This window comes from Lepisosteus platostomus, chromosome 8, assembly GCF_059453375.1.
Source record: "Lepisosteus platostomus isolate fLepPlt1 chromosome 8, fLepPlt1.hap1, whole genome shotgun sequence".
In the NCBI taxonomy this organism is placed as follows: Eukaryota; Metazoa; Chordata; class Actinopteri; order Semionotiformes; family Lepisosteidae; genus Lepisosteus; species Lepisosteus platostomus.
This window is the reverse complement of record NC_142618.1, coordinates 60,283,898-60,310,635: the sequence shown is the minus strand read 5'-3', so window position 1 is coordinate 60,310,635 and position 26,738 is coordinate 60,283,898. Positions and strand designations below refer to the sequence as shown.

At 43.1% G+C, this 26,738-nt stretch overlaps 1 protein-coding gene and 1 long non-coding RNA gene across 3 annotated transcripts; one reads left to right on the top strand and one right to left on the bottom strand.

Annotated features, from left to right (window-relative positions):
- Positions 1-786: 786 nt before the first annotated feature.
- On the top strand, positions 787-26,436 carry LOC148657641 (receptor activity-modifying protein 3). 2 transcript variants are annotated; one of them, XM_088644159.1, is made up of 4 exons: positions 790-1,434; positions 16,019-16,048; positions 16,970-17,129; positions 25,081-26,436. In XM_088644159.1, exons 1-4 carry the CDS (start codon positions 1,383-1,385, stop codon positions 25,334-25,336), a joined length of 498 nt encoding a protein of 165 aa, XP_088500285.1. In that variant the 5' UTR covers positions 790-1,382; the 3' UTR covers positions 25,337-26,436. The 2 variants fall into 2 exon arrangements, with proteins under 2 accessions (XP_088500286.1, XP_088500285.1); XM_088644160.1 differs by lacking the exon at positions 16,019-16,048 and having other exon boundaries at positions 787-1,434.
- Positions 10,129-16,799, bottom strand: LOC148657642 (uncharacterized). Its single transcript, XR_015941026.1, has 2 exons — positions 16,553-16,799; positions 10,129-10,550 (listed from the first exon to the last, which is right to left on the bottom strand). It is a non-coding gene; the product is annotated as an uncharacterized LOC148657642 (long non-coding RNA).
- Positions 26,437-26,738: the final 302 nt, after the last annotated feature.

Genomic DNA, 26,738 nt, shown 5'->3' with positions numbered 1-26,738 from the left:
TGACAGGTGGGCAGCTGTAGGTCAGTCCCCTACGAGGGGGTGCCTGGTCCCCCACTTCAACCCTTCAGCTCTGTTTCCCGACTTGAGTCGAATGTGGAACTTTCACCACATACTGCGACTCTCGACTACAGTCCATGGCTTTCAGTGCTGAATCTACCCTCCTTTAGGAGTTTCACAATGCCCGCCTTAATCTTCCCATCACGCCAGTCTTTACATTAAAACATGTTTTACCCCTCTTCCCAAACAAGGAGGGGGCCTCACCTGAGCTCCGGAGGGCCTGATAGAAATGTTTGTGTTATGGGTATATTGACAGACTGTACAGGCATAAACATGTAGCATAGCTGACCTGTTTGGCCTGTGGGTCCACTGGTAGTTGCAGGAGTTATGAAGGACCTATGGCAGATGGGAGAAAGGTCCCAGCGCCCTTATAATTGTTAGGTGGCGTGGCTGGCTGCAAAACCTAAAATAATCCTGCATTCAGGACGCAAAGAAAAATCCTTTTCTTAAAACTTCTAACTGCAAGCTAAAATGCCAAGCCTCGCCCTTTTCCAGGCAGCTGAATATCATTCGTTCATCAAGCGATTAATGGTAATGGTCAAGGATAAACCGGTTGGGCACATGTCTTCATCGAAAGGAAGCGTGCAGTCGAATGTGTCTGTTTTTATATATATATATGTCGCTCATTCAGATGTTTTGTTTACTCCTCAACATGTAAGGGGTCCGACGAAGAGAAACCTCGTCAGAGATACCGAAACTTCGTCACGGGCGAGGTTTACAAAGCGGTCAGCTCGTTCACCAGTTAGGGTGTTCCCACTCGGCGGAGACTCGCCGCACGAAGTTCTCGTCTCTGCTGAGGGCAGAGGAAGGGGACGTAACACAAGCCCAGGAGCGGCGAGACGTCGCGTTGGTGAGGAAAGGCTGGTGTTTATTTTGGCCGCCATGTGATTTCCTCTCTCTGTTGTGCGCCAGTGACCTGCCTGTGCGGACCTCACGCTGTCATCCCGGGAGGTGGGCAGGCGAGCGCTGTCAGACACGCCGGCGGAGAACCCCCTGGTACCGCTGCTTTCACTGCACAGTCTCAAGGATTACTGTACCTCCCCGTGTCGGCTGGAGACTTCCCAAAGCGTCAAAATGGGCACATCAACACCCTGAACTACTCAGTGGAACTGACTGCTGTGCGCGACCCTAATTAGGAGGGGGGGAAAAACCGAAACAAATCTGGAATTAAAAATAAGGACGGAAATCGATCACGCAAACGAAAAACTTCCCGTGCTCTCGCGTTGACCATTCGGGTGAATTATGTTTTGCTACAGGCATTTACTGGCAAGTTGAAATTGTGTCGAACACATCCTTTTCGAAGCAGGATCCTCATTTTGATCGGAATGGATAAAAATGCTCTCTTTGTGTTAAAACTTTTAATTGTTGGGATTGTAGGTAAGTACTGTCTTTTTTTTTTTTGTTGCATGGACCACATTGCAGAAGGAACACACAGGCGTGAGTTACATTTAAGATCATTATCTCCCTAAGAGGGATGAAATCCTCACCATCAGATTGATTTACTTAACCTGTCTAGTATTTAATAAACTGGAGCGTGAAAAGGTACGACGCCTAGTTCTGTAAGTAATCTGAACGATTCTCGTTAATGAAAGGATAACCTCGGTATCGACACAAGCCGCGATACTTCAGAAGGCATTTTCTTGAGCGCACCCTGTATCTGCCGCTCAGATTATACAGCAATCCCCGTAACAGCATATAGGATTTGCTGTAAAATAATGTGGTCGGGGTCCGACGACGAAACGTTTAAACACGCGTTAATCGCGAACCCCTTCCTTCTAGAATCTGGTTACTGGGGTTATGAAATTAATCGGCAACTGATGCTCTCAACTTTCAGATAGGCGATGCGACTTTCTTATCGGTTTTATTGACCGTAAATATGGGATACATACCATCAGGCAGCTCGCAGTGCTACTTGTTACCCGTACTATCTGTGTGATGTTATACATGTTAATATTTCATTAAGCCGAGCTCGGCAATGGGAGTGTATCTGCAGTTTGTGCTAGCCTTGTCATTTTAATTGAGTACATGAGCACGATATATACCATTTACATTAGGTAACTGTGTTTTGTACAGTCACGCCTCATAGGCAAATAAAATGATAGTAACGATACATGTAATGTTTCTGTAAGGGTATAATAATTGGTTATCATTGTAATCGATACAGCCTGACTTTTACCATGTACAGTAGTTGATGCTACAGAACCGAGTCTTGCTTCAGTTTTTGAATGACACGCTGAGCTCGCATCCGTGTTAAAGGCTTTTGTTACTCTGCGCTTGTGTGAAGGCGGCTGCCGCCAGTGTCGAGGTTATCTCGGTATTCTTATTTTCGTTAGTGTAGCTCATAGGAAAAAATGTTTACAGCAGGGCTGCAGTATAAAGATTTGTCATACCTTAATCTTATTCTCTCCAGCCCGCAGTTGATTGCGAGTTAAACGCAAAAACACTCGTGATTCCTGCGCCGAGGGCTACTTAGTCGCTCGTATCAATCATTTTGGAGCTCTGCGCGCTACGATGAATGCGAGAAACTGTAAAAATACGACATATCATAATGATACTTTAATTATTTATCAATGCTGTAATTCCTTAATAAGTTTAAAACACGTCACCGATGCTTGGTATCTATTTCTCTGTGTCTGAAATCAGCCGTTGTCAGATTCCTGATCAGACTTGTGCGTCGCTCCGTGCCCTGTAGTTAATGAAGGAGGACATTGAACATTCATTCCTTTCAAAGAATTAAAAAAAAACTTCATTTTTAACATTAGGTACCCGTGTAACATAAAGGTATCATGCTTTGAAATGAAGTGTTTACGTTGTTGTCGCTGGATTCTGAAGAATTGGGGGGAAAACTGCTGTTGTGTGTTACATCTCACTGCAAAAGAAGGCATGTCCGTCTGGGGGAACTGCGGTTTACATCTGTGCATTGCACAGAAATGAAATGGAAATCAGGTGAAGAGACACCGAAAGTCGATATCAGAGTTCAGGTTTCAAGGTCACCCCAGAACAAAAACACATACGCGGGAGTTTAGGACCTTCGCTCGGTTAGGAAGCCTGCCTTGGCTTCTGCTGGCCGGCGACTGCTCTTGGCGTGCCGGGATCACGCAGTCGGCAGGGATGGGGATGCTCAGAGGCTCAGAGGAACATACTTAACTCTTTGGCAGAAAGTTGGGGAAGAGTATTGCTGGATTGAAGCCCAGGATAAGATAAATAAGTCTTGGGGAAAGTTAAAATGAAAAGCTTACAACTTACACATTCCGTTTTAGCACTCCAGAACTGCCCTGTGCTGTTTTACTCGCGGTAATGAGATGTCCTTAAGGAGCGTGTTTCTGAATATCACGTTTTTACACACAGCCTGAGCGCCTCACACACTTTTGAATGGCTTTGGAAAGCGGTCGGTGAGATATGCAGTCAAAGCTGTTGAACGAACTGCAGGCAAGACCTCAGAAACCGAGGGGATTGTTATTCTGCACGAACTCCCTGTGCTGATTCTCCCCTTCTGATGTGGGCATGAATTAGGATTCCGGACCGGCCCTGATAAAGCTTGATCTAGTTTCTCTAAGGTGACGCTCATGAAGAAGTTCGCGATGTGCTCCAATTACCTATTAAGCAAGTGGTGCGCAAACGCCAGCACGTCTTTAAACGAACAGGGAACAGCTCCGAACATTTTGCTTTGATCAAATAAAACATCGCCCCAGTTTTCGGCCACAATGTAAATGCGTGTACGCGCAGCGGTGTGGAAATGACTGCGTCTAAGGAAAAAAATGACTTTTTTTTTGTTACACGGTTTTACCTTTTTCCTCACTACTCCTTAATAGTGAATGCCACATTGGTTGAAAATTACGAATGCTTTTAACTACAAAAACTGAATACTGTCCGTATTAATCTGACTGACTAGCCTCCTGAGGCAGTATCAAATTCGCTTTCTTACATTTAACAACTGCAAAGCAGCTACGCTACCACACAGAGGATTCGTGTGTCTGATTTGCCTTTCGATTGTTTTAAAACACTTTGAAGGTTATGTGCTTAATCATTGTGACAGACGAAAGCCCTGAATTGCCGAGCAACATTAAGGCTTACAAATGGAGATGTCTAAAGTTCTTACTAGGTATTAGTCATTATACTCCTTATCAATTGGTAATATGTGGTTTTCTATATGTTCTGAACAAACGTGGTCTTGATCATTTGGTCAGATCTTCAGAGAGGAGAATCTGCATCTATTTTGTGATAGGAATTATATGTATAGATTTATATTTGATATGTAGCGGTTGGGAAGAGATTAAATTAATACAATCTCTGCTGTTGATGCCGTCATCATGAAGCAAGTACTAGCACTGAAGTTTTTACAGCGCAACTGCATTTTCAGGGCATGTAAAACGTATTTCAGGTGGACCCGAGGGGCTTGGTTTTTCTTTGAGACACAAGCCAGTGGAGAAATGACTCGGAGAGGTCAGGGTGCGGGGAGTGGGGAGCGAGGGCTGCATCTGTTGGCTTCGAAGTAGCAAACTTAGGTTCCGAAGAGAGAGAGAGAGAGAACAATAAATCAGAGCCACTTCTTCCCGTCACAGCGAGAGGGCAGAAGGCACCAGCGCTGGAGAAAGCCCTTTCATTCGTATGGCGGTTTGCTCAGCAGAGACAGCCCAGGAGGCCTGCTGCTCTGTGCAGGCCGCGGGCTATCCGAACAGTTGTTTCCTGTCGGAGGCAGCGGCAGAAAAGGCTTCAGCAAACAGTCCAGAAAGAAGAAAAAAAGATCATACTCCTGGTCCCCTTTTGTGATCGTGCTCATACTCCATAGTGATCATGCTCATACTTGCGATCCCTTCCTTAGTTCTAGACAGTTAGAAATGCAGCGGGCACCTGCTACATCAGTGTGAAAGTGTACGTATGCTTTCGGGAGGTGACACCAAGAAACCCAAAACGTTGCCGACCCAACTCCTACTACAACCCCATGTTCTGCTCACTTTCTGTATCTCCGCAATGCGTAAGGAGATAAGAGAGCGAAACACAGGTCAGAGGACACAAGTGCGGAAGAGGCTGCCCGGCCGTCGTGATGACCTCCACTGGCTTCGTTCGAGAACCAGCTGAGAGAGACGCTTGGACAAAGTAGCCACTAACTACCAAAGGGGCAAGACGAGCCCATGGGTGTCCCCCGTTTTGTAGCCCTTCTTATGCATATTGAGGATGCTTGCCATGCCTGGCTTCCCCGTTTCGCCGCCGTTGCGGATTTCTTGTGGCAAGCCCTTCCTGTGACTCCAGAGCTCCCAGTCGCCAGGGGACCGATCGCAATCGCCCGCCCCGCAGCTCGTCTCCGCCCGGCGCCGCCCGGACCCGGTATGGCCATCTCTCCCGGTCGCCTGCTGCCGAGCGATGACCCAGGCAGTGAGCCCCCACTCGCCACGGCCCCGGAGCGCGGTTATTCAGACACCCTTGTTCGGGTAGCGCTCGCCGGATCGAGAGGTTCTGGGCGTCCGAAAACAAAGCTTATTCCGTGGTCTGTACAAGCCGGTGCCTGTTCCCAGTCCGAGAATATTCCCTCCTTGTCCTGATCCCGCCAGACCTGCTCTTTTCCGAGATCCGCGGCGGGACTGCGCGTCCGGTCGGTTCACGGTTTTCTCCGCCAGCCCTCCGTGGATCTCCGTGGCCGGCCAGGCTGTCCACCCCCCGGCGCTGCGCCCCGCACATGGGTCGCTTTCTCCCTCTGACGGCTGTGAATTGTCCAACTTCTCTTTTGGCTTCCAGCCACATTCGTGCAACAGGCTGCTGTCCTGGTTCTTCAGTAGACCAAAGGCAAAGGCCGAAGGACGCGATTAACAGCCCTGAGCGGCCAGAGCCCTAAGGACAGGCTGCAATTTGTCCCCTGTGTGAAAGTATTAGGATTTTCCAAGACCTGTTTTTACCCAGAACAGTCAGAAATGGTTTTCATGGGAACCAACCAGATATAGCACCTGAGTGAGTGTTTACAATGAGTGTGATATCATGAGTGAATGAGAGTTTTTATACATCGTTTTAGCAAGAAGATGTAATTATGTTTTTGGCAAGAGAATTAACGCTGCCATTTTAGCATTGGCACTTGACTCAAACCCAATCAACTCATGATCTAATCATAGACCTGTGACAGGTCCTGTGGTGTTTTATTAAACCCCATGCATGTGAGCTGTCGGCCTGAGTGACAGATCTCCTGTGCCTACAGTATATGGCAGTAAATCTTGTGGACAGCCAGTCTGTTTGAAACCATTTAATTCCTGATTATTTGATTGCGTCGTACACAGACCCTACAACAGGGTACAGGGATCAGTCTGGATTAGGATTCCAGGACATCACATCAGAGTGATGTAGTGTTTTGTTAGATAACATTTAATGGTGCTGTTAAATATAAATATTTCAAAGACTAGTCAGTTTCAATTAAACAATTAAGAGATGAAATTCTTTGTGTCTGCATGGTAGTCTTATTATTTAGTGTACTTAGTGTAAAATAATTTCACATCTTCTGTGGCTGGCAGTGAAGCTCAGATACAGTATAATGGTCTTTTCATGATGTCTTTCTTTCGTGAAGCAACTGTGCTTGTGTTCACCTGCGTGCTTCAGCGCCCCTAGTAAATTGTTCTAAACATGCACATCCAGGTGATGGCCAAGTCAGCACAAACAGCAACTTATTGTCACCAGTCTGCATTTAAATTCTGTATTCCTCTAAAATTAGGACATTAACTATTCCTGCACATCTGTTTGAAACTTTCACTAGTCTAGCAAGTGATGTAGTGTAATGAAATGAGTGATGAAGTCTGTATCTTTCTTTAACACTGAGCAGGGAATATATCCTTTCTGCAGGCTGTGATTTGACACCCTGCAGGAATCTTACAATGTGGCCAAGGAAGTAAGACTCCTCACACGGACAGACAGGCATCCTCAGAAAGCACTGCTCTCCAAGAGGAGAGAGTGTGGATCATGGAGATCGCTGTCTTTACTTAAATGGTTGGAGTCTTCTGCTTTCAATCAAGAGGAGCCTGATGTGTGTCTCAATGCATTTTAAAAGGTTTCAGTTTTATTGAGGGGAATTAAGCTCCCTGGCTATTTAAAACCTCGCGAGTCCTAGTTTTCCCTTTCTTGGCCACGTCTTGCTGGCCTGGCATTCCCAGGGATATAGAGCAGGTCTCACTGGTGAAGATGGTCCGTGGATCAGCCAGGACTCGTTGTGTCTCTTTCGGTCCCTGAGCATGCGTGAACACCCTGTCCCGGCTCGCCTTTGTCCAGCCAGAGCGCGGCGCTTCGTGAGGCCTGGGACGTTTTCCCTGCACCTGCTTTTCCTTCGGCCGGCCTCCGGGGGGGTCTCGGACAGGGGGCCCTCTGCCAGCCCGGCCTTCAGGAACCGAATCGGTCGTTATGGGACAATGGCAGAGGACGAACGTTTCCAAAATACAGCTCACAGCTACTGGCCGAGCACACAGGTCTCCCCAGGGCTCTGTGAGTCGTCACCGTTAAAGATGCTCGTCTGGAGCTCAGACGAAGCCCTAAAGCACACCTGAAGAAGCCTCCACAGCGGAAACATTGTGTCTGTTTTCATTTCTTTTTCAGCACGGAATAAACTGTCACTTGCTCCTAACGCACAGATGTCAGCCGTGTGATCGTGGGCCGGTGCAGTGGCTCTCTGTGAGTCAGGGCACAGGTGGCTGAGCTCCGGTGGGGCTCGATGTCAGAGGCTGAACCCCGGGACCTGTGAGGCCCTGTGAGCTGGCAGTGCTTTACAGACAGTGCTGCACCGCTCCTCCAGGCTGGGCGAACTCTCCCGGGAGACGCTGGGGAGCACAGAGCCGTGCAGATAAGGAATAACCCTGACCGGTAACAAGTCCTCATTCGCACCATGCGGTAGAAGTGTCTTGCTTATCAAGGTGAATTAATCAACTGCTACCGCTACTGAATTGGGAGGGCATATCCATGGAAAAACGACTCAACATTTTAAAATATAGTGAGACCATGATCACATCATTTTTTTGTCTGGTTGGGTTGTGTTGTCTGTTTGAGATGAATTACTTTGAAAGCTTTGTTTTTCTTGGTTTTAGTTTTAGAAAGAACTAGACGCTGTATGATCATGTGCAGTAGGAGGTGGTGGTTCTGTCCCCAGGAGGTGTTTCAGCCGGGTTGTGATGGTGCCCATGTGAGCTCTTCACGGCTGTGCTCAGTCTGGAGCTGAGGGAGCCGTGAGGGATGTGGTGTCATGAGACCCCCAGGTACTGCAGTCAGTAGACACACACAGGTGCTTTAGTGTCACGCTAGAAGGGGTAGACTAAACGGGAGGAAGGGATTTTTCTTTGCATTTTTGCTCTTCTAGAAATTAAGAGATGACAGCCTTCAGACTCAAATATACACCGTGTCATGGTTAACTTAGATGCCTCACAGTTCCTGGATCCTGTATTTTGAAAGTTTCCCTTTTGTTTCTTTGGAGGACTTTTTCAGACTTTTTTTGCAGATAAAAAACACGATGTTTCCTTGTTCACATGTGAGACCCAACAGTTAGGCGACATTCCTGCCCTCTATAGTCTTATTCTTATACTTTACAGGTGGCCCAGTGACACAGTGGTCAGTGTAGCTGCCTTGCAGCACTGTGGCCCTGTGTTTAGTTCAGGACCTGAGGTGCTATCTGTGTTCCTATGTTCTCCTCGTGTTTGTATGAGTTTCCTCTGGCTGCTCTGGTTTCATCCCACAGTCTGAAAACATAGGTTAGATGACTTCTGGGACGATTGGGCCTGGTGTCTGTGTCTTTGTGTGTAGTAAGAAAGTGGATGGATGGAAAATTATTTTACTTAACTGATGCTCTTTCACAGTAAGTGGATTTGACATTTCAGTTTTACGGGACAACCAAAAAAAAAAAAAAAAAAGATTTACTGATCTTCCTGATTGAAAATAAAACCATTAGTCGCTCATGGCAATGGAACAAAAGGCGCTTTTTGCTTTGGAATTTAAAACACTTCCAGGAAAAACATGATTCCTTTTCTTGCTTAAAATGTATCTTTGCTAATTTTTGAAAATATTTTTTTTGTGTCAGACCTTATAAATGCTTGTCAGCTGATGGGAAACTAAAGTGGAAAAAGACAGCCTTCCATCAGAGTCTTGTGTTAGTGTGGATACTCTTTTCGTTTTGCTTTGTGCTTGTAGTTTGCATGTGTGCTTGTACTCTGTCAGATGCCAGCTCAAAGTGATATCATTGAAGGGCTCAAGGGAGTGTTGGATCTGTCAGGGCTGCAAGGGGAGACAGTAGATCTGTCAGTGATCCACTGGAACATTGTCAGAGCACGTGATTCTCTTTCACCAGTACCACTTCAAAAGCACAAGATTTTGTTCTGCTCCTCTTCCTGCTGTAATCTCTGTGCTTAATCTTCGTTAACCATGGATGTTAATTCCCTTCAAGGTGCTTTGATTACAAATGCTAGATCTCTGAAATAGAGGCTTTCCTTCCTTATGGTAATTCTGCTAGCTGAGGTGATAAACAAGGATAGATATCTACCAGCAACGTACAGGATTATGGTTTGCCTGCAGATTTAAAACTGGAAACATTCATGTTATTCCAACAAAAAAAAGTCAGAATTCTTGGTGAAAAAAAAAAATGTTTTTGGGAACCCTTTCTTAACATCTAAATTAATTTTTAATGTCTCATTTTCAACAGCCACACATTTGAATGCCATCCAAATAAGGTATAAAAGCAAAGATATGATATGATTGGATTACCACATGATACGCAGGAAAATGTAGGTGAAAAGGCATAATAATAACAACAACATTTTACTTCATGCCTTAATCTCAGGTCAGTTGTAATTTGTGTTCATCAGGAAGTTATGCTAAAATGAAATTCAAGAAAAAAGATTAATTCGCTGTTCTCTGAAGGGAAATATATTAATCTTTGGGGCTTAATTTCTGAGTTGGCTGTTTTACTTCTTTAAAACAATTACCATTATCATGAAAAAAAAGAGGACCGAAAAGGTACCACTGTGCTTAGGATCGTAAGGCTTTGAGCACTAGCTGATCAGCAGTAATATCTGTCAAACTTGTATTGTAAGAGACATCTCATATTTTCATTAAAAATCTTAGTTTTGTTTTGGAATGTGTCATTTTGACCCCATACTGTGTGTCATCACTGCCTGCCGTGAGCACAGGAAGGACTGCGCGCCGAGCATTTATCTTGACATGCAGAACCATTCTGTCTGCTGATTCTGCAGGGGGATTCACCTGCAGCGCGTGGCGTTTGCCACCAGAGCAGCCCCATAGCGTTGCCCCTTCCTGGCGGCCGTGACGATGGGTGTGCTGGGAGCCCGCTGGCGGCTTCGGATGAGTGAATGTGGAGGGATTGTGTTTTGGCAGCACTGACAGGTTTTGCACTTCAAGGCAGACATCGGTCTTTCACGTGGGAGCCCCCGAGAGCTGATCGTCTGGTTTCTTTCTTCGATAGGATGTTCTCAGAGAAAACTTGTACCTTGCTTTTCCGTGAGGAACTGTTCCAAACCGAATGCTTCCTGTGAGAGTAAAAAAAAAAAAAGGAAAAAAAGAGAGAGATTCACTTATTTTTAAAGATGAAGATAATCTGCAGATGATAAATTACTTTTTAAACTAAAATAGTTCTGAAGGCTCCAACGAACGCTTGATTATACATAACCCATATACAGCTGTACTTCATTATATACGACAACACCCAGTGCCAAAAAGTCTTTCAGCTACTGCCAAAGAGCTGGGAACCCCCACTGTGAGGACGCAGTGAAATCAATGGGAAAGCTTTAACCTTGCATTTCTCCACGCAGGGAGTACGGCCCATTCTACTGTGCCTTCATTATTCTGATAAAAAAAAACCCTGCAAGATACATTTGATGAAAGTTAACAAACAAATCAAATCAAAGCAGAACTGAAGCGAAGTAATTGATTTCTGCTTTAGTCTCCTCCGGCGATTAACCAGATTACTTTTCCGCAGGCTGCAGCGATATCCGTACGGAGTTCGTTTCGCTCTTCCTTTTCTAAAGCGAAAAGGTGAACAGTTCCTCCTGGGAAGCGGCCTCTGTCGCTTGCCTTCATTGCGAATATGAATGACGGACCTTAGCTGTCAAGTCTGGGACTGGGGAAGGTCCAGTCTTCGTTGCACACGGCATGGGAAAATCATGTGCTCTTTGTGTTCTTCCCGCCGGAGAGCGGAGCCAGCAGCAGGAAAGCCAGACGTTCTCGCCACATTCGGTTCCCACTGCCAATCAGTCTGCCAGCAGGAAGGCCTAGTTGCTAAATCATTTTAAAGGGGTAATTCCAGCACCCGGAAGAACTGGAGCGGGGAAACACACGGACCTGTCTTGTCTGGCAGTAATAGCTGTGGTGTCACAATGCTGAGCAAATCAACACGGTGTAACCAGAAAGCAGGGCACTGGCTTGAAGAGAATGTCTGGTCGGCTAGATCCATATTCCTATGATCGTAAACAGGTAAACAAAGGGTAAACAGAGGAGATGTTTTATTTGAATCCGGGTCTTGTCCTTCTCTCAGACTTTTACAATTTCTTATTATTACGTCCCTTGATATAAAAAGCTGTTTCTAACTGTGTGCTAGCATTTTGCTCTTTGCCTTTTTAATTACTTTCCCACGTTGCCTTGAAAATAGAGCAAGCTGGGGTACGCCAAAAGATAAATTCCTAATGCAAGAAATTGTATATGGCTAATAAAGTGATCTTATCTTAAAATGTTAATGATGTGTCGACATCAATGCCCCAGTCTTCTTCATAAGCAGCCTCTTTTAGCTCAGTTTTTCCCATTTTGCATTTGCTTGTAGACTGTTTTTACAGCCCGCATGCAAAACCCTGCACTTGTCTATATTCATCTATATGTCATCTGCCAGACATTAGCTCAGTTGTGATTTTTTTCTATATCTTTTTGAATGTCTTTTTCTTTTATTCATGTTTGCCAATCATCCTAATTTGGCATTATCTGCAAACGTGAGTAGCAGATTACCATCCGGAAACTTGATCAGCGATATAAATGAAGAACAGTGATCCTAGTAATGACCCCTGTGGCACTCCTCAGCGAGTATTACTCCCTGGAGAATAACTGCACACATAATAGTAATTCCCAATTTAGTTGTCACCTCCTTTAAATTAAAAATCACAAACAAAGTATCAGAGGAGATCTAACAGGGGTGTTGGTCAGTTCTCACCACAGCTGTTCACTAACAGGCCATGGAGGCTTACTGAAGGACCACAAGATCTTATGTGAGTTACGAAGACAGTGGCCGTGTCTATTTTTGTTTCCATTGACATATTCTAATGGGAAACCATTGTACTGGACAATTACAAGCCTGATACCCTCCCAACCACCAGTAGGATACACCCCCTCAGACTGCTTGGGCCAGGTGTTTCATGAGTATAGTGAGATTCAAGAATTTAAGTTTGAGATATGCCATTCCATTTGATGGAAAGTGGAAGAAAGGACTATGCAGAGACAGTGAACCACACTGCAAGCAGACAGTGAATTCTTGGTAAAACATAAAGTCAGTTATTTTAATTTTGAAAGCATATTTGTGGCGAATAGCATTTTCATCTATGCATAATATCAACAAAGCTATACGAAATAAATTCAGTCATATTAAAGTAAGGAAGAAGTCATTCAATGCAATTCTTTGTTTTCTGATCTGAAGTAAGAAAACTTGATTTCACTTTGTTTCGAACAAAACAAGGTTTTTCATTCACATTGAGTTTTTTCCACATCAATCCTTTTGTTTTGCTTTCAGCAGTCAGTTTGTTGAACATTCATAAATTGTTACCAAAATCGACTTTTTAGTTTTTGCTCTGTACAATTAAAAGGCGCGCTGCTTTTGACGTGACTGTTACAACACCAAATAAATACAGGTTGACTTGTAAGTGACCCTGCATTCCAGAAGAATGTGACTGGACATGGTAATTCTTGAATTTCTCGGTAGAGTTACTTCAATGGTTATAGAGTGAGAATTCACTGACTACACTCCAGCAAGAGAACGGACTATAGTTGACCTGAAAAGGTGTTCAAAATATTAAATATTGGTGTGATGGTTAGCTTATAGGCTGTACCAGATAAGACAGCTACCAGGCTATTTTAGTGCTAGGACACTCTGGGCTCTCCAGCAGGCACACAGGAGGGAATAAAGAAAGAGTCAGCAGATCGTTAGGTTGTTGGGAAAATGAAAGACGAGGGCTGTTTGGGCTGGGTGTTTCATGAGACCTGGGAGGCAGGGTTTTAAGTGTCAGCAGTTCAGAGACAAGGGCAATGGGCTTGTTTGCTGTGAACCCCTGGATAAAGGGAGTAAAACTGCCCTATTTTAACCTGGGAAAAGTAAAAGCATCTTCTTCAGCCTTTCTACATCTACTGTGGGAGAATGTGCCACAGATTTGATCAAAGCTGCGATAATAGAACTGCGATGCATGTTCCATTAGTAGAATGATACCTTTCTTGCCACTAGAACTGAGCCCAGGTTTTCTGCATGGCCTGCTTCTTTGTGCTTTTCATGGGGTATAGATTTTTTTACATTTTCTGAACAGGTTTAAGACTTTCCAATGAGTGTTTTCACCATGTTATTATCAATAAAGATTCCAGGAAAACAGCTTTACCAGGCTGCAGTGGAAGGCATTCAATTAGTGGAACAGTAGATGACAGTCATCTGTGGTTGGGTGTGGTACACAGACATTTACATAACAGAAAATCATTGATTTTTTTACTTTAATTTGCTGTATCTGAGAAATGTGGCTCACCCAACACAAGAGTGACACATCAATTACTCAGAATGCTTCAAAAGTCTGTTTTTAGCAATTGAGAAGTTTTCTGTAAGTTTGAGATTAACTGCAGCTACCACAGTCTGAAAACACAGCACGGATCTCACATGGTGAAGTATTATTTTGGTGACTACCCCACCCATTTTAAGGAGCCCTGTTTGAAGTTATCACACTGAACAATCAAAGGGTTTCAGCTTTGAAATTTGCCATGTCCTGTGACAGGAAATTGCTATATTTAGTGTTGCACAATAAGGTTTTTGCAGTATATTAACCTTCAATAATAATCTCCACGGAATGACACACTTATTTTCTACACTCATTAATTCATCTTGTCATTTTACAAATTTATTTGCAGTATTCAGCATTTTCATGCTCGCTTGGTATTTTTGAAGTATCATTAATGAAAAATAAATATTTCAACTGGGAAGAAATGACAAGATTTCTTTAAAATAGTAGATAAAATCAATTTGATAAAATATAATTACAATCACTGATCGACTTTGAAGGTGTGTATTATAGAGATAGTATCTCCACTGCACCGTAGAAATGTGGGCTATTTAAAGATTTCCTCCCGTAGAGAAACTGTCACGAATGACCCGCTGAGCAAACGGGAGGACGGACCCTGTGCGGTACCTCAGGTGGTCAGGAGACAAGCAGGTAGCTTCCAGAGCAGGTGAGGGCTAGGCTTCGAATCGGGAAGGGCGATGAGCCGGTTTCGATAACAAAGGCAAGGTAGGAGCTCCTAAGAACGACCAATACTGGGCAAAGAGTGGAGGGTTTAAGTAATGTGAGAGGAGGAACTGATGATTCATGGAGTGAATTCATGGAGCGCTGATTGGTGGAGGGCCGTGGTTGGCTGATTGGCAGGAGCGGTGTCGTTTGGCAGAAGTGCGCGGGGCTGGACTGGGATTAACGCGGGTGCGCTTCCGTGTGGGAATGTGGTGGGATGAGGGCCTGACAGAAACCCGCCGCTGTCCGTTGAAACAATCAGGTGTCAGAGAGGGATGTCAGGTGTCATGGTGGACATGTTCACCTGAGGTCAGTGTAGATAGTGAAGGACTCTGTAGAGGACACAGACAAAGACTGGCTTCCTAATCGCCTTGCATCTGGAGGGACAGATCCTTATGGAGAAAAATGCAGCATGGGGGAATCAAATCTGTGGTTAGTGTGGTAAGCCTTCTACCGCCGGGGAGTAAGTTTGGTGTTTGTGGAAAGGCCACTGTGTGGCTGTGTCCTAAAGCTAGGCTGCTTGTGACCGTCCATCAAACACAAGTTTCTAATATTAATTCCAGTCTGGAGAGAGAGGAGATGATGTGCTTCAAAAAACTTTAAAGAAAGAAAGTTCACTCACTGAGATCTTTTGGGGATGTTAAGGGACCTTTTTACTTCTGCAAATTATTGCACACAATTATTAGGTATAAAACTCCAGCTTTGTGAAGGTGGATGAAATTCAAAGACATTTTTTAAAAGAACGATCCCATCACAGTCTATTGCAGTCTTTCAAAATTGAATTTTAGTTGGCAATTTACATGTCAAACACTTTAATGGCTAATCTGTATCCTTTTCCGCAGGCTGCTTTTTATAGCAATAGTTTATTTTTCTTGAGTTTTCACACATAAAGGTGATCTTAGAAAAAAGAAGCTAATCTTGGAAAAAAAATCTCATTTAAAAAGTGTGCTCATTTCATTGTAGTTGTTTTTTCTTCGGTGGCATATTGAACAGACATCAGCCCGCATTTTTTCTGCTTCAGACATTTTGCTCTTTTAGACACAGGTTAATATGTTTAAAGTGTTTTAATATTCAAAAACATACATTCTAAATGTAATTACAGAACCTTGCCGACAGTAGACTGGTTTTCCCTGATATCACAAGGCCAAATTTCTAGGACGACTGTCGCTCCTCCATCTTCTCAGAAAACAAAGATATAACATGTTCAGTGTGAGAGTGCTGCACAATTGTGTGTATCTGTAGCATGTGCTAGATAAAAGTTCATTCATTAAATTTAACAGAATGTTACTTGCTACAGGCTCTTTGCAAAATACTGTAGCATGATGAGATGCTGGAGTTCTTCAGCCTGCTTGTACAGTATGAGTCACACATGATATAGCACTGTGGGAAGAAACCTTGACTGCAGCGATCAGGACACTAGTACTGCCTGCCCATCCTGTTGCCGTGATTGTGCTTTAACCTGATGGCGTGTTTTTATTTTTCAGTGAACACCCTGCTGACAAGTGGGCTGTCAGGTAAGCATCCACAATAGTGCCGTGTCATCAACAGGATTCTCAGGATCCTGGGAGTGACACTAAACCTGGTCAAAGGCCCACCCACCCATCCACGATCAGAAAGCCGTTTATTCCCAGTAAGGATTCCGGAAACCTGGAACCTGTCCGGGGTCCCAGGGTGTTCCCCCATCCCCCGGGACAGGTTCCAGGTTTGCCACAGTCCATCCAAAAGAGTGAATTTTATATTGAGTTTAATGTTTCAAAGTCTAGTGTTTCTGTGGCACGTCTCCTGTTCCCTGGACTTTCTCTGGATAGCTGTTCAGCAAGCGAGGTGTCTAACATAAGGCACACCACACAAAACCCACTGCTTTCAAAACTACTCATCTGTTACCCTGTCGTGACCTCGGTTTTCTAGGACCTCTTCTCAAAAGGAAAGATAAAACGTAACTAAAACTAGGATGAAACACCATGAAGAGACTCTCTCTGTCGAGAAGCAGAATCTCTCAGAATAATTTATTTACTGACCTTTGCTTCTGAGACCAATACATCACCAGAGCTGGAACGTTTGAGCCGATAGCATGCCATCAGCAATCCATCATCGATTTCTGTTTCTGTTCTATGTAAAACTGGGTATTTGCATATTTTTCCATATTGTACTGAAGCTTGCAATATTTTAACATCACCATGACAGATAGCATATTAGCTTGTTGTCTTTCCTTGTCATTCTGACTGTTTAAGTTTCAAACAGTGTGGTTACACGTTATTGCCATGACCCTGCAGAAGAAACAGAGTGATGCAGCAACGTTTTGTGTAGAATTATTAACTTATTAAGGAATTATTAACTTAGAGAGTGTTTCTCTGTCACTGCTTTCTTTTTAGCTGAATCTCTAGCCCACATTTAGGTATCTGCAACATTAATGCGATTTACTTGATGTGTTCCAGCAACAGAAAACACACGTGTGAAGACAGCCCAGCTACCCCACTCAAAGCTCTGCAACGAAACAGCCCTGCTGCTTGTGATGGAGGACTGTGGCGAGCAATTTAAGAATCAGATGATGCATGTGGATCCGAAGAACTGGTGTAACTTGACGCATTTTATCTGGTAAGAATATTATTATTATTATAAACACATTATTATACAGCATTCATATTTAATATTTAGTCACTGTTGTGACCAAAGTGAAGTCCTTTAATCCAGTCAAACGTAACAGCAGCTACATTGCCAGCAGCTGTATCACCCTGCAGCTCACAGCTGGCAGCCCACTGGAGCTCAGCAGGTGTGAGCCTGGTCAGTACCTGGATGGAGAGACCTCCTGGGAAAAACTAAGGTTGCTGCTGGAAGAGGTGTTAGTGGGACCAGTAGGGGGCGCTCACCCTGCGTGGGTCCTAATGCCCCAGCATATCATATTATTATAAATTATTAACACTTGCACGTCAGATGTTGGAATCACAAGTGCCCTGCAGCAGAATAAGTGGGTCGTCAGTTGTCATACTTCTCCCACCTATTAAATTATTATTATTTGCTCCAAAAACACAATGTTCCTTGTTACAAAGAAACCTGACATTCTTAAGTCTAAAACAGTTAATTAATACACCAAGATAAAAGTAAAATAAGAAAATATAAGATTTTTTTATTGTCCCCTGAGGGAATGTTTTGATGGACACAATGTACTCCTGTTCATTTAAATAGAATGCAAAAAAAAAAGAAGAAAAGAAAAACATTGCACATTATTCTATTACAAAACAAATAAGAAAAACATTGCACATCACTCTATTCATTAGAAAGACATTGCACATCAAGTAAAGTAGCTTCCCCTACCTATCAGTGGAGAAAAGTGGGTGGCACCTACTGCAATATCTGAAGAGTATGAGTGTGTGTTGTGTGCGTTGGCAGAAGTTTGACTGCTTCACAGAATTAACAGACAACTTCAGTCTGAACCCTTTATACTCATAACCAGCCCAGGATAGCCAGGGGTTTCAGAAACTTGTCTATGTGATGTGTTACCCAACCTAGAGTCTTCCAGCACAGTCCCTGCAGACTGTCAGACCTTCAAAACAGAACAGACTTAAGCATTCGAGGTGTACAATTCTGTGTTCCTGCAAAGGAAAAAAATGTTCAGATTCTCTGTTGCAGTGCAATACAGGTTCTGTATTTTATCTGCAATTTTAAACTCTGTGATGTTACAGCCACATCACTGGCACCCTAACTAAATTACACACACATTGTGCCTGTGTATAGTATAATGAAATAATGTAGCTTTAGCTTGACGGAAGAATAAACTTCCATCTTCTGAGCTGTGCAATTATTAAATACAGGTTTACCTGGAGATGTGGTTCAATTATTGTTTATGGTTTTATGGTTCTTTTAATACGAGACAAATTTCAAATAGTGTGTAAAATCCCGGAATACGAAAATGATCTTGAATAACCTATTCCTAGAGCATTAGAAAAACAAATCATACTGTAAAATCGTGTGTTTGATTCTTCATCTGGAAACAGACAAGGATAAATGACATTTAATTTAATGCGAGAATGTTTCCAAATGAGCAAAGGAGAGTATGAAGTGTGATTATAACACAAAGTGTGGGCTGAGTCGACTGTGGCTGCTCGCCTGAAGCAAATGAAAACATGGAGATTTTTCATTAGGAAAAGGAACTTCTGAATTTATGCGATTGAATTATATGCAAACTACTATTTCCACAAATTGTTTCTCGTTTGAAACTAGCACAGCCTGCACTGTAAAATCATAAGACTTCCTATCTAATTTTTCATTACTTTCTGGTTTAACCCCCTTGTAACAAACAATGCACAAGCCTTTACTTTGATAAAATGTGAGATACAGTAGTTGGCTCATCCCTATCAGTTCTGTGCCTACAGTACTGCACTGCATGCAGTCACATGTTGTTTTTTTGTGAACCAGTTTTCCATTCATTTCCCATTTTTCTACACAACAAAATGAGAACAGACCAACAACACTACTTGCAGGGGTGGTGGTCCCTAGGTCCAGCTCTGATAGAGGCAGGGTGCGCTGGCTCTGACAGGCTCCCAATAAACGATGTCAAGACAGGACAGGGATGCCAGCGGAGGGCAGACAAGTGCACCCAGTGCAGCGCGCTGACGTTCGTCTTTTTAGCTATTGTGAAACCAAGCAGACAAACCCTCTTCTGCTGCCCCGAGAGGCCAAGATCCCAATCATCATTTTGCAGGACTGGGCGTTCCCTGGATAGCGAGTATTTGACGAGAGCGAGGAATTTCCTTGTTTGACAGTGGATAAGGACACCTGCTTCCAAAACTAAAAAGCTGCCCACCGTGGCCCCTGGAGAATATCATTTGCCAGCAGTACAGTCATTTGTTGCTGATGTACTTGTTCTTGGACGTGAGGAGCATGCTGACACGAGTCACCACCAAATCCCGGAGACTCTTCGATTTTTACTGGTGAACGTTTCCCTCTTTAAAAGCTTTTCCACCGAACCACCATGAGAATAAATTACAGGGCAGGAAGTTCATTGATAATATTGGGTTAATGTGAAAGCCGTACAACGCAGGGGATTGACAAGTGGCTTAGTCCTCGGCACATCTGCTGGTGGAGCAGAACAACACATTATAGCTGATGTTAAACTAGGAATGAACTTATTGCAAGTGATTAAATGCCTTGAACTTTTTTAAATGTCTGATATTTGTCATATTCAATCGAAGTCACATCATGCATGTTTACGCTCTTTTTAATTTACTGCTTGGAGACAACATTAACAGCCATTTATAATAAATTAGGGACATTAGCCGCTAATCATTACTTATCTACGAGCTCTCAACAAAAGGACTGGAGGACAGATTAAAACTGTAAGCCCTCACTTTGAAACAGCAGAGTGAAATCACCAGAGGATAAATGAGGAATAAAAGAAGATGATTAAAAATATTAATAGAACATTCAATACTCTAGGCAATTATTGACAGAGTCTGTTACAGCTCCTTTGATATATTAAAATGTCACTGTGGGAATATAACATTAGCAGTCATTGTCAAACATCACAGTCTACTAATGTCACCCATTTTCATCAACATCCTAGCTTTTATTGCGGCTAAATCGCAGAATTTGAAAAAGAAATTATAGAAATATTCCTACTCAAGCTTGTGCTGATTTTCTATACATTGAACAGTATTACCCAAAGGTCTTGTGGAAAGATGGGTTGCATTTGTCTTCTGCATCTACTGATTCAGTATTCGACTGTAGTATTTAACTAGTCCTAGGATGTGAGAGACAAGCTGCTAATGTCACACGTTTTTGATTTTGTGAAAGAAATAAGATGATGATTTTTTTCCTGTGACTTGACACTTGAGTGTTATGAAATGCCAAAGAGAAATAATATAAATTCAGCAAATACTAATATAGATTTATTTTGCTCCCACAGATATAGAGAAAAGGCAATTAATATTTAATCCTGAGCAAATATTTAATATTTATATTCTATTGTTTGGGGAAATGTTTCCCCATTTATGACATAAATAATAACAAACATGATGTTTAAATTTCAATGAACTCTTAAAAAGTAACTACTGTTTTAGTTTTATGTTGTATTACTTTTTTATTTTACAATAAGAATAAAATTTAAATAAAAAGGGCACATTCATATGACACAATAATTTTATTTTATATTCGTGTGGTTTATTTTTAAAGGGGAGAAATGAGGAAAAATGAAAGACTGAGCTCCCCTGCACTGATGGAAAAAGTAATTGTCTGTATCTGTAAGTAATTGCACAGTAATCTGTGCCATTAAGAGAGCTCAGGTCCTTGATGCTGAAGGTTACATGGACTTGAGAGTAATCTGAAAATTATTTAGTTTGATCATTCACCTGTTTATTTTCTTGTGATAAAATGCTTCCAGATGTTTTAGCATCAGTGATAAAATTGTGATCTACAAGCCCTGCTGAACTGGGGCCGTCTAGGAGACCCGTGATCTAGGAGGAAAAGTTGCAGTGCAAAAGCCTTTGCCTAGATGAGAAAACCAAATGTACACACCGAGGAGTGTGCGCGAGATTATACTGGGTACAGGAGCAATTAGGAAGAGTGTCGCGGTCAGATAAAACAATGGTTCATGATTTCAGCCCCAGAAGGAAATATTACACAAGAAGAGGTATCGTGCGAGAGAGAGTATGGACGCTGTTTAATATGTTGTCAGAGTTTGGGGTGGTTTTTCCTGTACAGAAGCAGGAAACAAAGCCAAGGCATGTATAAATATGATACCTTTCAATTAGCCTGAATCATTGCATTACGCAATACTTTGTGGAAGGCGACGCCCGAATGAAGGTTTGATTATTTTCACCGTGGTACGGACCCGACACACGAGGCAACCAAAAATGACTTAAATTCGGAAAGAAGCCCAGGTTTGAAATCGATGTCCTGGTCTCATTCCTGAGCCCTCCCTGCTTTAAACCCATCTTAAGGTCACATACTGTTGCTCAGACGAATGAAAAACAAAAGTGAAGCAGGCGGAATGAAATTCATCCATCCAGTCCGGACTAAACGGGAAGAATCTAGAGCATGTGGGATAGGTAAGGAGAGGGATGACGAACAATGCTTCCAGTAAAGTTAGTAAACGTCGATTTTTCTGAATGAGAGGGGGAAGAGTGACACTGACTGGCAGGACAATAGTTTCAGCACAGTAATTGAGGTGAAATGTCAGACGATTAAATCCATTGTTGCTTTTTGCTTGAAAATGGATGATGTGATTTGCCATATGCCAGAGGGTTATGTGTAGTTCTCCAGTCTTAAAAGGATTTCAGTAAACTGTGTGGTTATTTTAAATGTCAGTTCCTACATTACATTTGTCTTTGTAATTAAATATGGACCACGTCCACCATCATTAAGCTCAAAGATAAATGAGAAGCTACACGCATTTTGGGGGGATGTATTCTGTTAGTATTTTGGGAAACTCACCCATTCTGACCGAATTAATTACTGTATGAATCCTGAGATTTCCTCAATGGAGTGAATGAGCTGCGATCCCTTCTGTCTCATATGAACTAGTGCCAATTTTCTTTTTAAGGCTATTGCAATCTAAGTGGGACAAAATTCAAGGAATTGGATACTGGCATGCCAGTGTTTAATGGAAGGATCATTCTAAAAGCAGACTTGAGCTAAAAATGAACATCACAAATCTCAGTTCTCTTAGTCCTGCTATCAACAGATATCGGATGCAAAATGTTCAATACTTTCATTTCATTTTATTGAATTCAGTAATGTTGACTTCACAAGATCCATTCTCTCATAAGTATGGCATGACACACATAAAAGCAGAAACTGTGTAGTTGGTGAATTTGCACAAACTATCGTACAGACATCTTCAATAGTTAGGAAAAATATTACTATCAACATGAGAATTTGTCCCTTTGTCTGTCGAGCTGTAGCTCTGCTTCACTTCTGCACATTCAAGAAGTACAGCTGTTCAGAAGGTGATTTTTAAATGTCTTGCCGAATGTGTTTGTGCAACACTCCTATAGTTTGAATGAATTGAAATTTTCAGCTATGGCTCAACAGTGACTTCTTTCAATCGGCAGATAATTTAAAATGAACCTTGTTCGCTTCACAGAGTACTGTTTTTTTGCTGACTTTCAACCGGGTCTAAAAAAAAACAATGACTGCAAGACCCAAAGTAAAATGAATGTTTGAGTAGTTCCAAAAAAAGTTAAACATACTGACACTTAATACAAATTAACAGTGTTGAAGGAGAATTACTGGGTAGGATCAAGCTTACAGTATATCACAGACTTCAAATTAATTATTAAATTTACATTTATTTCTGTTAAGCTGTAACTTTGGTTTTCAAATTCATGGAGAAGAGCTTTTTAAAGTCAAATATTGAATTTCCTTTATCAGATTGTTTTACTATCATTTCTGTTAGTTTTATTATTCTGGGACTTCTGGGTCAGTCTCTGCTTCATCAATATTTTCACTTTGGCTTATGCTACGGTTTATTCTGAGGCATATTTGTGTAGTTCTTTTTATTTTTAAGTTGGGACAGTTTTGGGATGGAGGGGTTGGGGGGGGGGGGTGGTCACTGTTAGACAGACTCCTTTAGCTGACTTCTAGTGTAAGATGTAGAAAGAGCCACAGCAATGGTTTCCTCTAAGTAACAGAGTCTGCCATTTCTACCAGGACTTTCAGTGCAAAAAGCCAGGGTCTATAATACCAGAATCCCCTCCCAGAAAAAAACTAGCTCTAGCTACACATGCAGATTTTCACATTTTCTCACATGCAGACAGGCGCTAAGCTGCACAACCTTCCTTTGACCTTTAATCAGTGGCTAAAGAGCACCGCTGTTCTTCCACACATTCTCACTCTCAGTCTCTCTTTTTTCATTAATCAGGCAACCAAAACACCACTGTTCCAGAGCGAGCAGGAGACCTAGAGCTGTGCACACCCTTTCAGACAAGCAAGCCGACTGCTTGGAAAGGGGAAGTTTCAGAAAGGAAATTACAGTTCAACCCAAAATCCAAAGCAAACGCCATGGATGTAGTAACATTTAGCCTTCACATAAAAAAACATGATGAATCACAGGATGAAACTTCACTTGAATGTGTGTGACCGCAGGCTTTAAGTCAGACTAGAGTACTGGCCTTATGGAAACACGAACATCAAATTACACCGTGCCCTCTGTGGAGCATTTTGGGCTGAGATCATTATGATGCTAATAGTGGTTGGACAAGATTGAGCCGAGCTGCTAGAGCTACTTAAGAGCAGAGAATTAAATTAAGACCATTTGCCAACATCATTTTCTATACTAACCAATTGAGGTTAATGATGATGGATAAGCAGAGCGAATCAGGCGATTGCAGTCGATGAGGTTCTGCAGCGTGGCGAGGGTTAACAGCACAGTCTCCCTGTTGGCTCTCCCTGCTAATGGCCACTTTAGGCTTACAACACAACGCATTGAGAAGAATATTTTTCAGGACCGAATGAAGACATTTAGAAGGCAGACAGCGGATCACTTCTACTGGGTTCTATGAGCATTAAAAGCCTCACTTGATTGCTTTCTGTGGCGTTTAAAAGAAGAGCCCAGAGCTGTCCCAGATGAAAGGGTTTGTGAACCCAGCCTACCCACATGCTCTGCTGCACTCCTGTCAATAAACAGGCCATTAGCCATTGAATTGAAACTTTCTGGACACGTTGCAGAGGCCAGTGACAGAGGCCAGAGATGGCAGCCTGCTCTCTGAAGGGTGGAGGAGATCAATTTCTTGTGCTTCCAGGGCTCATAGACCATGTGCTACCCTTGCTGCCCTTGGGTTTTGTAACTTCTTTTTTTTTAAAATCTGATTCTGATGGGATGAAAATTAAAACGGAATGAGACGTAATGCTGATTTTGCTATGTTTATGTCTGTGGACAGAAAATTGTATTCATGCCTGAAATGGAATTTTGTTCCTTTTCCTCATTGGGGAATCATATCAAGAAATCATCTTCATTAGTAGTAGTAGTAGTAGTAGTAGTAGTAGTAGTATTACTACAGGAACAGAGAACAGAGTTATTTTAAGAGAGAGTGATTTCTCTCCATGGTTAGCCCTCAATGTGGATTCTTACCACCACATTTTTCAGGCAAAACAGAAATCAGTTTATCTTGCCACAATGCAGCTACTAATTTAGTTGCATCAAGAATACTAAGCTTTCAGGTATACCCGGGCCAGTGAAATGTCGGTTAATTTATCAAGACACTTTCTTATATCTTATTCATTGGAGGTTTTTTTGGTACCTTTACTTTTTTTGTGCTTGTCTCACATTGTAAAATAATGTTTTAAAGACACACCATTGTATGGATTTCTCATTTTTAAGCTACTGAATTTCTTTAAGAGATGATAACTGCCAGCAGAGGGGTCTGTTTTTAATCGAGCACCTGCAGACTATCGGGAAGCATGTTCATGCCTGTGTTTGTGTTGCAACTGCTTTCAAACTGCTTGCCTTCCAGTGAGAGGGGAATTACACTTCCCAAACGTCTGCTCCAGCTGTCCTGGCCTCTGAGGGCTCTGCCCCCACGCTCACGCGCTGTTCCTCTCTCGCCTGCAGGGAGTACTACTCGTTTTCCACCTGCACCGAGCAAGAAGCGGAGGTGATAGGCTGCTACTGGCCGAATCCCCAGGTGGAGAGCTACATCATCACCATCCACAAACACTTCTTCTCGAACTGCACCCTGGACCACATGGTGCTGCTTGACCCCCCCGACACCACGCTCACGGTCCTGGTGCTTGTCCCTGTCATGCTCACGCTGGCCATGGTGGCCCTGGTGGTCTGGTGTAGCAAGCGCAGCGACATCCTGGTGTAGGTCGTGACCCCACGCCCCCCCCCCCCCCTTCCTCCCCTCCCCCTGCCCCACCCCCCCTGTCTCCAAGGGAACACACTCCTCCGGGCCCAGGAACTCGGAAGCTTCAAGCCCAGAAGCTGCTCAACGATGGACGACAACAACCCTCCAGGTGTTCCGCGATGTGTTGGAGCTGAAGCAGAAGCCTGAAGCAGAGCCTCTAGATCGCCTCAGTGGGGGTTAATGACAGTAACTCACCCAAGGTGAATGGAAGTGGATTGGGGGACGACACAACCAGGGCTGTCTTCAACGAGAGGGCCAGGGCACAGCTGGAACAGGGCCGAAGTCGTACAGGCTAGCCTTTGTTAAATGGAGTGAGATACTCTTCACAGGAGAAAACACAGAGACTGACAGGGCTACCTAAGAGCTGCAGTCTTTCCTCCGAGCTGCATCCCGACACCCTGAGCCTGCAGGGGGAGCCCCGGACACGATGCTTTTGTTGAGGAGCTTTGTTCCGAAAGGTCTACCTGCAGCTCCTCGCGGGTGGAACAGCAGTGTGTTCCTGCTCTTCCTGAGGGAACTGCGATACATGTGGATATGGCCAAGCTGCAGACACGATCTGCTTGAATTTCCTATTATGAATCTCTTGCTTGTTGTTTTTACGATTCAGTGGAACGTCGGTGAACAATAGCCGACAGCAACACTCAGCGTTTCTGAAAAACTCGGCAGGACTTCCACTGAAGGCTGTCTGTAATGTTTCTGTTTCATCACTCTGGGGTCAAATTGCAGACAATGACACTGTAAATCGTTTGTAAGTGTTGATAATTTTTAAGAGTATGGTATGCTACCAGTATGTGATTTCTGTCAAGAAAGAATGATGAAATCCTGTACTGTATTACTATTTAATGTTTTAATTAATTTGCTTAGAAGTAATCACTTCAACATTTACTATTCATCAGAGACAACACCACTGGATTTTTAGATCCAGACTTAAGCACTCTCTGTTCTAACGCAATATGTATTGTATAATTGTTTCTCAAAGAAATGTTCGCAGGCGAGTGTTTAGTTAGCACATCTGATGCCGTACACTGAGTAAGGGCCTCATTAAAGTGAGAAAAACCGAATGCACAATTCGCTATGATTTTTATTGCTGTCATCTAATGTCCTGGTTCTTTCTTTCAAAGATTTAGAAATTCGCGCTGACACACAAGGCCCGGCAACACAAGTAAGGTGTGACGACAGTGGCTGAACCGCAGAGCTCCTCTTGACTCGTGGTGTGAATACTATACAAATCGCCAGCAGAGAGACCTGAGCGAGGGCACGGTGGTGACAGCTGCTCATATCCATGCCTTACTGCACGCCATGCTGAGGGGCATTTTGAGTACAAAATGATTACTTGTGAGTCAAATGAATAAAAAAAGAATAC